The sequence below is a fragment of the Epinephelus fuscoguttatus genome, linkage group LG13, assembly GCF_011397635.1.
Source record: "Epinephelus fuscoguttatus linkage group LG13, E.fuscoguttatus.final_Chr_v1".
In the NCBI taxonomy this organism is placed as follows: domain Eukaryota; kingdom Metazoa; phylum Chordata; class Actinopteri; order Perciformes; family Serranidae; genus Epinephelus; species Epinephelus fuscoguttatus.
In genome coordinates, this window is record NC_064764.1 from 32,408,719 (window position 1) to 32,423,198 (window position 14,480).

The 14,480-nt window shown below is 43.4% G+C and overlaps 1 protein-coding gene across 3 annotated transcripts in view; it reads right to left on the reverse strand.

Annotated features, from left to right (window-relative positions):
* Window positions 1-5,795: 5,795 nt before the first annotated feature.
* Window positions 5,796-14,480, reverse strand: part of ankrd50l (ankyrin repeat domain 50-like) — a 31,523-nt gene continuing 22,838 nt past the window's right edge. For all 3 annotated transcript variants that reach the window (XM_049593692.1, XM_049593694.1, XM_049593693.1), the window contains exons 3-4: window positions 14,215-14,414; window positions 5,796-12,055 (exon numbers count right to left, since the gene is read on the reverse strand). In XM_049593692.1, the coding sequence (XP_049449649.1) occupies window positions 8,520-12,055; window positions 14,215-14,414 (3,736 nt within the window). In that variant the 3' untranslated portion in view covers window positions 5,796-8,519. The remainder of the gene's footprint in view (window positions 12,056-14,214; window positions 14,415-14,480) is intronic.

A 14,480-nucleotide genomic window follows, 5' to 3' on the forward strand; every position in this document is an offset into this window, starting at 1 on the left:
TCCTGCAGCACTACTGCAGTTGCCCCACAGATACTGTATTTCAAACAGCTCTAAGTTAAGAAAAAAGAAAGTACCACAGTAAATGACTAGACCTACATCCTGCGTAATACAAAATGCATGTCCTGTGATATTCACACTAGGTTAATTCAATTCAAGATTATCAACAGAATGTATTGGACAGCCTCTAGACTATATGGGGCTATGATTAAAGGCAACCCCAGGTGATGGAAGTGTCTTGACGAAGGTACATTAATCCATGTCCTATGGGACTGCCCTGAAGTATGTGACTTTTGGACAGCTCACACAAGATTTGCTGATTACATTAATGGTCATTAAAGAATCTATGGCTTAGCTCCGTTCCATGTAGACACATGCTTATATATTGCCTATTTGGCAATGCTTATAACACAGTCTCCCCTTTTTTGGTACCCACTTAACATCCAATTGTTACTCGTTTCATTTGTACACAAACCTGTATAATGTCTTTTGTTTTGTATGTCTTAATCCTCGGTGTTAAGTTACACATGTATATATTATAATTTACTTCTTGCTTTCTGTTCGTTGGTTTTCCTATGTCTTTTAAAAACTTAATGAAATGCTAATCATAAAAAAATGGGGAAAAGAGAAAAAAGGCCAGGGAAAAACTGTATTTGTAATATTATTATTATTATTATTGCATTTTGAAATTATGTTACAGAATTTTTAGAATTTTTAAGCACTCTTTCCAAGACATTTCTTGTTTATTTGTTTTTAACTTTATATAATTATTTAATACTCATTTTCTTGTTTTATATTTTTAACTAATTTCTTGCTAATTTTTTGAGTCATTTCTTCCTTCATTGCTCATTGTCCTCTTGCCGTGCATTTACAAGAAACAAAGCCAGTTTGGTCAGGGTTCAAGAGGTTAACTAGCCACCTTAAACCTTCCTATATTTCTATTTATTTATTTTTTATTGTATTTTAGGTTTACTCTCATCCCAGGTCTGTTACAAAAGTGCAAACAGCAACATTACAGCATATTAGCCGTTACCCTGTTAGTTAGCTAAGTGGCAAACATTTACCACAGGCAGCTCAGCCGGCTACGTCTAATTCCTGGGGACGCTTCACATTCTCAGTTCTACTTAGCCGACCCCGGCTCTGACTATTTGCTGGAATTTTCACTACGAGGTTCTGTGCATTTGTTAGTAATTTCTGTACATTATAGTAATATTTCTGTACATAATACATTTTTACAAATTATGATAGGAACCCATAGTAACGTTACTCACCTTGTGTTCTTCGCTTGGTAAGACAGACAATACATTCGGTGGACCGGAAACCGTTAATGTAAAGTAGCTAGCTAAAATTAGCCGCATAAGCTAGCGGCCGTTTGTTGATAAAACAAAGCGATATAATTTATACGACATCTCTCATAAACATTAAAGGAACTAAACTTTGAATATTCAGCATGCTAACTTTAGCTTAGCAAATTTTAGCTTATCACAAATCACCTCACCTGAGTCCGCTTGTGCAGGTGGAGACGTCCGTGCCAGATTTGGGTTGTTGAGGTTATAACTTTGAAACAGCATTAAGATTCACAGCCTCTAATTTCTCTCTGGGTCAATTAAATTTAGAAACATAATTATAATTATTCAAGGGAAACCTTTTGTGTGATGCATAACCACTGTTATATGCCTGCCACTGCCACTAGGTGTTAGTAAAGGGCGTCAGAGAGTCAGCCTTCCTGCTCCCCGGTCATCAGGTTCACCTGTTTCCTATCAGCTGTTTCCTCGCTGATGGACTATCCTGTTTCCCCATTGTTCCCCTGTCAGCCTGCCTCCTTGTTTCCTAGCCAGCTGCTCATCCTGTCATCCAGCTTTCCTGTTCCCCAGTCAGCTCACCCTGCTCCCAGTGCACCATATTAACACTTTTACCAACCCAGTTCTATAGTCTGCTCTTATATGTCATTTACAGTAGATAGTTTGCATACTTCCAGGCAATAAAACTTGTCTCTCTTACTCACAAAACATTATCCACACAAAAATAATTGCGCAATTTTGTCATACATGAGGTTTCCAACAGTTAGATGCAGCCTAAATTACAGATTTTAAGCATTCTGTTGTTGATTGGCTACAACAAATGCCTAAAAAGCACATTACAGATGCCTTCAAACCAGAATAAAAGCACACACAATATCAAATAAACTTGATACATGTTAAGTTTGTGTGTCTGTGAGGAGCAAGCACTGTTTAAATTAGTGTTTTTTAAACTTTTTGTGCCCAAGGTACACCAATGGGCACGCCAAACTATTACTCAGGAAATATAAATACACAAATAAGTTCCTCTGAAGGTTTATTGAATTAAATTAAATTGAATTAATTTTCTAGGTAGAATTTTCCTCTTTATTAGTAAATCAGTGTGCACAGCACACTGATTAAAAATAAAATTAAAAATTAATTCATAACTTTGTGTATAGGCCCGGTTGAATATTGCAATAATAATGTGCTGTTATCACAAAATTCCACAGCACACCTGGATTTGTATTATGACACACCACACCATTGGAGAACCACTGGTTTCAATGATAGATGAATGCATTTACATAAGAGCGTCTTAACCTTGTACTCAATGTATTCATCCACACTGTTGATTTAACACTTGAGCTGTGGAGGAAGAATTATGGAAATGGCTCCTACGCACAAGACACCAACGTAAAATTACCAGATTATTTACAGAGTAAAGTGCATTTAAACAGGATAAGAGGCTCACAGACTGTGATAATTTTGCTGTATAGCCCTCAGCCTCTTGTATTTTCATTTCTGAGGCTCTGTGAGTACCGGATGTTTACCTTTGGATCCTGTCTACCGAGCGGGGCAAGTGATCCTTTTCACAAATATTACCCAGACACGTTTCCAAAACAAGTTTGCCTTTGTACTCCCCTTGTGTTAAAGACAGTGTGTAGACTGATGTTTGTTCCAGAGAGATTAAAGAGAGGCAGGGTGGTTGAAAGCGAGGCCTTATTAGAGCAGTAACGCAGCTGTGACTTGTGACTGACCTAAACATATAACATGTACACAGTGCTGGTCACCTTGGTGACAGTGCTGATGATGGCACCACAATAAAGTACGGTACACTCCACTGGATACAGACTGTGCTGTCTTCACTAATGTGTATGATTTCATATTCTCTGACTTTTGCCACACTGAGATATTTTCCACCGCTGATAACTCAGCTTTTCAAAATGCTCTTCAGAGTGGAACAAAAAATGGAAAGAAAGCTTTTTGAAAATCCTGATGTATGGCTGTCCGTCTTCACCGAAATAGTTCAGAATTTACTGTATCAAACGGAAGTATTCTGCCTCTGACTCTGCGTGAGGGCTCATTTGTGCAGGTGTCTGACAACAGAACAGAAACATGTCAGTGACAACACCTGTATTGAGTTCTTGGCATTAGACAGCCAAAGTCCCAGCACACATCTGGGTTACTTTTGTTCCATTATATAGGAAGCTTTCTCATAAAGGCTTTCTTCCATAAGTCTCCCAAAAAAAAGAATGTTCCTGCGGGGATTTCTGTCCATATTCCGAGATAAATGGGTATTTACTACAGTACTGGGGCCGATCGTGTATCGTGGGGCATCACTGCACCATGGGGTGGAGGGTGGCTGGCAGAGGGTAGGGGTGGGGGTCAGCGGACAAGTACCAAAGCCAGTGTCCTTAAAGTGATACCGATACCAAACTTGTGATCATGAGCTCTGGGTAGTGACCGAAAGAACGAGATCGCGGTTACAACTGGTGGAAATGAGTTTCCTCCGTGGGGTGACCGGGCTCAGCCTTAGAGATAAGGTGAGGAGCTCGGACATCCGGAGGGAACTCGGAGTAGAGCCGCTGCTCCTTCGCGTTGAAAGGGGCCTGGGAACGCCTTGGCGTCCCCAGGAGGAGCTGGACAGCGTTGCCAGAGAGAGGGATGTCTGGGGTGCTTTGCTCGGCCTGCTGCCCCCACGACCCGGTCCCGGATAAGCGGATGAAAATGGATGGATGGATGGGTTATTTTGGTCGATACCTCTAAGGTACTGAGTACTGATACCCAGCACTATGCAATACTGGGTATAAAAATTTCAACTCCTTGTCAGAGAACTATAAAATGTTTGGGAACTGAATATCAACAAGATAATTGTCACTTAAAATGACAAGGTATTTCAATTTTACTGTCCAGTAATTAAGAGGATACACATATAGCTTTGAAAAAGAACCCTACAAACATGACTAAGAAAAACTGATGAAAGAATCCTTCCATAAGTACATACATTAAATACATGTGGTAAAAAGCAAACTAGATGCTATTAAGATTGGAGGCATGGGCTCTCTGTACTGAAACACAAAATAAGTTGGAGATGACAAGATTAAACCTGCTAAAAGAGAGTGTATTTGGTAATGTCCTAAGTACAGTTGAGAAAATATCTCTCATACATAACTAACTGTGCTGAAGATTTAAAATAAATCAGTGGAAAAAGTAAAGTTTTAGCATCAAAGTTGACATTTTGAGAAGATCATTGCATTCACAACACAATGGTAAGGTGCAAGAAGGCCAAGTCTTTCTGCAGTTAGGTCCAACGCAAGTGCGAAAGGGGAACTAAAACACACTAAAACTCCTACATGTTATTTCAATGGTTTAAGGCAGTCCCAAAAAACACAAATCCCAAACTAGAGTGTTAAATCTGGAGCTGCCTCATGGACTATGAATTGGGAGAGATGGTCTGGATCAGTGGTTCCCAACTGGTGGGTCATGGTCCAAAAGTGGGCTGCAGGTTCGTTCTGAATGGACCGCAAATGACTCACAAACACGTCAAGTTTGTAAAAAACAAATTTCATTTTCAAGTACAGTGAATTTCTGGCACAGAGCTTTTATTTTTAAGTGTTGTTTCCTGCTGTAGAGTGAGTGACTAATGGGCAGCTATTTGACAGAGACAGCCAACCAGCTTGATGACATGGCCAAACGCAAGTATGACCCTGAATGTATTAAACTGTGTGGACCTTGAACTAATGACGAAGGAGAAATCTGGACCCTGTGACTGGACCAGTTGGGAACCACTGTTAGAGATGGCATTAAGAGCACCCTGGGGAATGTTCTGAATATACAGGTACACTTTCTATTTCAGAAGTGAGAACACTAGGATAGAATAAAGCTCATTTGGGTATAAAAAAGAAAACAAACTTTCTGTGGGTCCACAAAATCCATCTCCTATTCATTGTCTATGGAGCAGCTCCAGACTTTATATACTTCATGTCATCACAAGTGTGAGACTTCTCTGGTTTCTGCCTTTGACAGAGAGTAACGCATGCTCATAAATATTCACTGAACTTTTCTAGGCCATGGAAATAACATATTTGAGTTGTAAATTTAGGTAGCGTTCCCCTTTAAATATTAAAGCTTTCCTTTCATCAGGGCAAATGTCAACAGAAGAGATCAGTCATGTCAATGTCATCAAAATGAGCAGACCTGTGCTTTTTTATGCTACTCCACATAAAAAATGCACTTAAGAAATGCAGCCGAGAAGATCCAAATACATAAAACGTTTGACAGATAGAGCACATCACCACAATGGAGGATAAATCATTATTGCATTTTCCATTCTCTAGTTTCAAAGCTGTCCAAAAGCACTTGGTTTTATCCTCCCAGGTGGCCACCATCATCCCACTGCTAGACTTTCATCTCGGCATGATGCTACTACATCAGAAGCTTTGTGTGACATATCGTAGTAGAGTGCAGAAAACACACCACGACACACACATTCACAAATAAACAGACAGGAAAGAGGTAGACAGTTTTATGGCATCGTTTGCCACTTTAATGAATGGATGTGATTAAATATTAATCCAATGCAAAATGATAAAGAACTAGAAATTTCTTTAGGCCACACACAAGTTTGGAATTAACAATCCTCCCACATCCACCCTCAGTTTTTATGGTCCAATTTTCACTTTTCCTTCCTGCTTGCTCACAGACTCACACTGTGAGACAGCCAAGTTGGTTCAGTACACTTGGCTGTCTTTTATAGTTTGTATCATAAACCCCGTACCGGGTCAGGCTTTGGTGAGCTTGCTTTTCTACAAACAATGTTTGGTTGTCGGCAACGGACCGCTGGAGGGGGGGAGTGTATGCCAGTTTATAGTAAATATCAAAGGCTTCAATAAAGATCAAGGCCACAAGCTTAAAGCTCTTAAACAAGAATGTTTACCATTTAGAAAAAGAGATCTTTACTAGCAAAGAATTAATTTAAAACATAACCAAACTTAGACACCAGTGTTCCAAAATAGGGAGAGTTAAATCAGGTCCACGCTGAAAGGGAACACAGTTATGCTTTACACTTAAAATGATCTTGTCTCTGAGAGCCCTGCTCAGCACACACAACAGGCAACGGAAAGGCAGGAATGTCAGCTTTGATGTCAGTTTGTTCTTCCCCTGGTTTTCTGAAGGTGGGTGGAGAGAGAGATCGCTTCCTCCCTCGTCTGAACCCAGAAAGTCATTGTACACAGTGAAAACTGCCTTCTCTTTGAACTGCAAACATGTCCAACTCCACCTAAAACAAGATGGTGTCATCAGAATTTCAATTTCTGTGAATGCTCTGAATGTACACCAACAGACACAACTATTTTTGTTTTTGCACCAAAAAAAAAACTAACTGTAAATTCACACACTGCAGCTGCAACTAAGGATTATTTCCAGTATCAACTGATCTGTCAATTATTTTTTCAAAATAACAAAATGACCAAACCAGTAATGCAGTCAGTCCATAGGTTAATTTTGCTGCCCTTTAGTTTACTGTAGTGTGCACCACAAGGGTGTGCTGGGAATTAACTGCCAGCCAAACAGCATTGCTGCTGAAGCACTGCGTCCACCCTCGTCTGTCCCCAGGTAGCTTCACACACACTTTCGAGCCACAAACATCCTTCAGCACTGTTATCACTGTTAGCTCTCTTTGCACTGTTAGCAGTGTCAGTAAAGCTAGCAGTGCTGACATAGTTAACAATGCTAAAGTGGTTTTGTGGCTCAACATATAAGCCACTTACTCATCAGGGCTACCCATGGGGAGACCTGGGGGTGACTACCATGCATCCACAGCAACGCTCTGGGATCGGGACCGTGCTACTAGTGGTAAATGCAGAATGGGCAGCGCCAGGAGCTCCATGCAAACCTGGGTGGTTCATAGTGCGGTAAACTAAAAAGCAGCAAAATAAACCTATAGACAGACATGCGTAACCGGTCATAAATATTCTAAGTGGTTAATTGATTAATGGTTAACCTTAGCTCAGCAAGGAGACCAGCAGTGAGCAGTGACCACTATGTTTCTGCATGTTAACGCAGCTAGCCAGCTGTCTGTCAGCAAAGCCAACAGAACATAAAAGGCAAGACATTTTAATCACAAAACATTAAAATTTCACAACCTCTAGATGGATGGAACTTTGAAATGTGGTGCTTAAACTCACTGAGTCAATGGAGTGCCAGACTAATGCTGGATTTATACTTAAGCATCGAATCAATGCCGTACCTACGGCATAGGTCTGCATCGATGCAACCTACACTGTACGCTGTAGAGGTAATCTTAGCTCGTCGTTAGGCTAAATACAATGTAAAATGTCATGGGCTTGTGCTAATAACGTTAGCATGTAATATTTGTTTGGAAAATGTGTTTAGTATGAGAAAGTTGCTTTTATCAGTGAACCCTGTGAGTTGTAATGGAGCCAAATTTTGTGACGTTACCTTTGTTAAATGTTGCTGTTGTCCCTGGATTCATAGGAGTAGAGGAAAAGTCCACTAGCAGCTAAGCTAACTTATACAATGTAAAATGCCATAGCCTTGTGCTAATAACATTAGCATGTTGTATTGGTGGGGGAAATGTGTCCAGCAAACGTCAAGTGCTTTGTCTGTGAATGCTGCGAGTTATAGTGAAGCTGATTTGTGTACTGGTGTCTGAAATTGTCTATATTAAGCCATGCTTAATGTATGTTTAATGTGTGTTTAATGTGTGTTTTGCAACAACTAAACTTTAAAGCACTTCACAGAAACCCCGACACTGACTAGTGTTTTGAAGGTGTAACTGCAGAGTGACACAGACACACCACTGCACAAGTATAAATGTGCCTATCCTGCAGGATAGGCTCTGCACAGAGCTGACGTACAAGTATAAATCCAGGCAAAAAAGAAAGGTTTCTTCACACCATATGCGTCAATTTCTTAAAAATTAACCTGTTAGTTTCTGGTTAATGGGCTTCTGGCAATTGAAAGCAAAATGAACCAAAACTAACACACCTAGACTAAACCCTAATATATTAGTTTAAGATGTGTTAAAACAAAGAGAAGCAGTAAATCCTCACACTGGAGATGCTGGAACCAGAGAGTATTTGGCATTTTGCTTGATAAATTGCCTCCTTTGCATTTACTGTTGATGAACTAATTGTTCTAGCACTAAACCCACACACAAAGTAAAAGGTCTGTGAAGAAAGTGTAGCAGTAACTAACTTTGGTTGTGTACTGGAGCACCAGTCACAGAGGTGTCTCTCTCTTGTATAAGGCTGCGCTAGTGGGACCCTCAAACTGCAGTTTAATGGCCTGTTTCAGATTAAGCTGCGGGTCTGTGGTTGTCATAGTGACCATAACATCCTCTGGCAAGGCACTACAAGGTGGGACTGGGGAAAAACTGTAGCAAGCAGGTGACAAAATTGTCTTCTGGGGATGAGAATCCCAAACATCCCCTTGGAGTGGGCTCTGTAGTCTATATGGATAACCCAGAGGAGGACTGTCTCTGTTTTTAGCACCTACTGCAGGGCTGTCTTGCCCTGGCATGATGCCAAGGGAGGCCATGACTGAGTTCCATTTACCACCAGCGTAAGTAGTCCTGTCTGCTTTTATTAAGTTTTGTTTGTTCATTTTGTCGTGATGTTCATGTCCAGACGACAAGTCTTTCTGAGGCAGTTCGCAGTTGTGCACCATGGCAGCAACTGTGCAAACAGTGGGAGGAGGGCTGCCTTTGGGATGCCTCCGGTTGCTCCCATGGAGGCTGCCCATGCCTGAGCTCCCTGGTGGGGGGAGGGTGGAGGGGCGACTACGACTGCGTGGCAGTGAGTGCTGTTGGATCTGCTGAATAAAGCTGAGGCTGTCAGCTGGCACTGTCTGGACCGTGGCCAGCGAGTGGCAGGTAGAGGAGGTCTGGGAGCTCTGCATCGAGTGGAACCGTTCTGCAGTGGAGCCGGGAGACGATACTGAAGAGGAGGAGGTAGTGGCTGTTGCGTCACCTCCATTGCTCTCCAGGATGCCTGAGGAGAGGATCTTGTTAGGTTTTACAGGAGAGACGGTTCTAGAGTTAGGCAACAGGCCTACATATGGCTTGGCTCCGTAGCTCTCCAAGAGCCTGACAATGTTAAAGTGTCCGTGTTTAGCAGCCACTTTAACTGGACTTCGGCCATATTTATCCATGTGATTGGGATTTGCACCTCTTTCCAGAAGCATTGCAACAATGTTTGCATGTCCCTCCTGGGCAGCAATGCTCAGAGCTGTTGCCCTCTGGTGACAAGCTAGATCTATACTGATACCACTTGTTTCAAGGAGACGGCGTCCTACTTCAGCATGTCCTGTCCAAGCCACTGAATGCAATGGCGGTCTCCCCTCCGCATCCTGTGCATTGGCGTTTGCCCCATGCTTTAAGAGTAGATCTACCATTTCCATTAACCCCTGCCACGAAGCCACATGAAGTGCTGTACGGCCCTCAGAGTCTCGTGACTCCAGAGGCACCCCTCCTTTCTCTATGAGGAGAGTGGCCTTTTCGAGACGATTCTCTAATACCAGGAGGTAGAGCAGAGGCCTCCCTTCTGCGTCCCGGACATCAGTATCTGCCCCTCGCCTCATAAGCAGCTCTGAAACCTCTGCATGGCCCTCCAGGAGGGCTGCACTCAAGGCAGAATGTCCATCATACGACCTGTGGTCAATGGGAGAACGTCTGTCCAACAACAGCCTGACAGTGCTCCAATGACCTTCCTGGGCAGCCAGTATAAGAGGGGTCCGCCCTTCAATGTCCATCTCTCCGACACGTGCCATGCTGCCTCGCTCTGTCAAAGCAGCGCACACACCCCGATGGCCTTCACAAGCAGCAGCGTGCAGCGGAGTCCAGCCGAGGTCATCCTTGTGGTTCTCGTCCAGGCCTCGTTCCAGCAGAGCGCGGACAACATCAATGCTGCCTCTCGCTGCTGCAAGGCAGAGCGCCGTCCTGCCTTCACAGTCAATGGCGTCCACAGCTGCTCCCCAGAAAAGCAGCCGTGACACTGTCTTCATGTGGCCCATTGCTGCAGCTGCTAGCAGGGGAGTAACAGCAGCTGCAGCAGGGATGTTACCATCAGGGCCAGCAGTCTCATCTACATCAGCACCAGCTTCTAACAGAAGCTCAACAACGTCGTCATGGCCCTCATAGGCTGCAAGAAGCAATGGTGTCATTCCATCGTGGTCTCTGTGTCCTGGATCTGCTCCACGTTCCAGTAACAGACTCGCTACCTCACCGTAACCTTTGACTCCTGCTGCTGTAGGGACACAGAGAGCAGCAACTGACAGAGCAGTGCGCCCATCCCCATCAGCTAAGTTAACGTCTGCATTGTGGTCCAGCAGTATCTCCACAGCTTCATGATGTCCCATGTAGGCAGCAGCAATAAGAGGTGTGCGGCCCTTGCTGTCAGCTTTGTCAACTTGTGCCCCATAGTTCAAAAGGGTCAGAACAATTTCCTCATGGCCCCCCCACGCAGCAGCCCTGAGAGCAGTACGGCCCTCAGAGTCACATCCATCCACATCTGCTCCTGCGTCCAGTAGAAGCCGGACAGCCTCACTGTGTCCTCCCCAAGCTGCAGAGCGCAGTGCTGTCCAGCCTTCACTGTCGACATGCTCCATCATCCGCACTGCAGTTTCTGGTTCCTGGCTCTTGGTCCATTCCAGGAGCACAGACAACACTTTGACATGACCCTGCCTAGAAGCCAAAGTCAGTGGTGTTTGACCCTGATGATCACTGACCAGCGGATCAGATCCGTATGACAGGAGAAGTTCGGCTACATTTGCAGAACCCTCGTAGGCTGCACTGGCAAGCAAGGTCTGTCCATTTGGAGAAGCAGGCTGGTTTACAGACACCCCACTGCCTAGCAGCTTCTTTACAGACACCTCCCTTTCAAATGACCGTTGTAAACTAGTTCCCTCTTCACCTGTACAGTGCACTCCAACACTTGAGTCTGTGTCTGAAAAACAGGCTGCAGACACGAGCCCACTCTTCATTAACAGCTGATGGACTTCCTGACTGACCAGAACAGGAGGCTGGGTTACAGATGTGGTGCTAGGAGTAAGAGCAGACACATCTGCCCACAGCATCCACAGTGCCAATAATGAGGGGTTATCTTTATGGTGACCTGAACAAACTAAATGTGTGGCTAGCTGGCAAGTGTCCTCATTGTCCAGGTGGGGTCCCTGCAAAGTCAGAGCCATGGCGAGCATGCTGTGACCCTCTGCTCTGCTGCAGAGATATCTCTGTGTGCAATACTTTACATCCATCAGCCACTCAGCAAAACTGGCATGGAAGAGTAGTTTGGTGTCCCCAGGGCCATCGATCAGGAGAGGTGCGAGGGTTCGAAGCTTGCTCTGAAAGTCCTGTTGGCTGAGCAAGCTGTCATGTGTCCAGGCTGCCGTGAACAGCTGCTGGGGCGGGAGGGGCCTCGGAGCAGCCAGGAGGACGTTGAGGAGAGGCCTCACATAAATGAAGAGCCCCCGGGGGAACAGTCTCTGGCACAGCCACAGGTAGAGGCCATTCAGAGTCCCCGGGATGTCCCGGATCTCCCGGAGACCCACCAGTGAAGCTGCCACACCATCCAGGACACGCTCGAGGAAGAGGAAACAGCCACCACTTTTAATGTGCAGAAGATTGAGCATGTCAGCTGTGTCGGGGGTGAGCTGACGTCGAAGCGTCGCGTCTTCATCCAGCCGGCAGAGGATGTACTGCTGGACGTCACGAACTGGTGGGGGCTTGCGCAGATCATCCAGACAGAGCCTACGAAAACCTGCAACACAGAGGGAGATAGTAAAGGTTTTTAACCCCAATATAGTTTTGCTTATTTTTCAGTCCTACATTGTGTATTTTAACTTCTTCCACTACTTTTTTTTTGACTAAAACACAACAGTATATGTTAGTCTAGTGTTGCTGTAGGCACATCTAGTATTCTTTTTAGCTTGCAATGTATATTGCTGCACAAGTGCTTATAAGAGAGAGGACCTGCAGGGCTGCTGGTGATCTCTGCTGACATTGCTGTATTTCAGAGGCTTAAACGGGCTGAGTTTGAGTGACAATACTGGTATCATATGACACTAGGACACCAAAGGAATCCAGTGTTAACAACCATGTAAAGGTAGCTTGTTGGGCAGGGGGCTAAATAACAAACCAAAGTTTGGTAAAGGAAAAACTGGCATGGTCATTTTCACAAGGGTCCATTAGCATCTCACTTTAAGATAGCTGATGAAAATGGGTTCTGTGAGTACCCAGGAGTCTCCTCTTTACAGACATGCCAACTTTATGCTAATGCCATGCCATTTTGGGCAAAAGCCATGTGTTATTTTGCCTACTGTATTTGAATATTTCTACATATCGCGGTCCCTGAACAGTCTTGGAATTGCATAAATTGGGGATGACATGAAAGCTGAGACTCTTGTGGATTGAGTGAGCCCAATTTTATTCGCATTTGATGTTGTTAGTCTGCACTGTGGTCATTTCATTATAGTGAGACCACTTTTTAAATGGATATAACTGTAAAAAATGACCTATTTTGACCCCTAGGATAATCACAGCTCAGCGTCATGCAACTTTACCACCACAAACTAGAGACCTGGTGCATTCACAAATATACTGACAATAAGTGAATTTGTCGAACCTCCCACCTCAGGTTTGAACCATGAACTCTCTTGCTATGAGGGTGGACATGGACATAAAGGACCCATTATCAGTGATACTTCAATGTAACCTTGCGTCTTTTCATTTTCTGTTTATGATGTTAAGTATTTCACCTTCCCCTATGATGTCCCTGCTTGTTATCCTTGGTTTTGTCTGCTTTTTTCTTTTTGTAAAAAACGATAAAAACAAAAAAACTGAGAGTCCTCATTAAATGTCTAGTTAAGTCTGATTAACAGTCCAAAACCCATAAAACTGCACCACAATGCTAACCACTGCACCACAGTGCCATCTATAACACACATGTATTTATATGTATATATAACATGTCTTTTATTTTATTATTTCGATTGTTATGTTATTATTAAACAGTTATATACATACATAGATACAGACAGACAGACCGGCCCACACAGTGCCTGCTTAGAAAAACTCTGGACGAATCTAGTTGATGACCCCTGCTGTAAAGTTTAAATAGACACCTCACCAAAACCTGATGTTTATTAAAAAATATATGACTGGAAAAACTTGCTACCTTCAATATCCCCCTTAAAAAAGACAAAAAGGGTCTATGTTGGGTCCCAGAGGGTTAAAGAGCTCTGATTTTTCATCTGAGAAGAGGAGATACACACTCCACTGTATAATCTGCTCATCAGGATCCACTGTTATAAAACAACACGCCTCTCTTTCATTCAGAATTTGTAAGTAAAATGAAGCTAGAGCATAAAACCAGAGCACTCAGACTCATAGCATGAGTTAAAGTCAAAGATCTTTTTGCTATAGCTACAAAAAACCTTGGTCCTCAGCAGGTGATTGTATTTCATAGTTGACAGATGCTTGGTCACTGGATGTATTGTTAATGTAAGTACGTTTATCTGCAATAATAACTGATGATAACACGATGCATCACAACAAAGGGTCAAAACTGAGGACATTCAAATAAAATGCCGACATCGCGATTAGGGGATGATTGACAAGTGGCTGCTGGATGACTTGTGATAACTACACTGTAGCAATTAAAAATAAAAACATCTCAAAAACTCATTTCACATCTATTGTGCCTTGGTTGTAGTTTTGAAAATTATTATTTGCTTGCTATCTCTCAATCGATAGTCTCTGTTATAAACTAGTCGAGACAAATAAACAGCATTCACTCAGTCATTTTATGCCCAATCATGGCTGCTTAAGTTCCTGTCTGGCCCCACGCAGCGTAAAACTGCCACCATAATAATATCTTAAAGTGCAAAGCCCAATAAGAAGATTATTTTTGCTTTATACCTGAAAACATCTTGCACACAGCTTTGTTGTGGCGGCGCACGGAGCAGACCAGCAGCAGCCAGCCGGGAAGCAGATGTTGATTGGCGGCAAGGAGCTCTGCAATGGATCCGCTCTTCCCACCTCCTGTATCCAGGGAGTCTACCAGCACCATCAGGGTCTGGGCGGGTGGAGGAAGGTCTAACAGGGGTCCCAGCACTGCTCTGAGGACATGTGAGAAAGAGACAGACACATAAAGGAAGAGTTTAGATTTAAAACATCCATGTAAA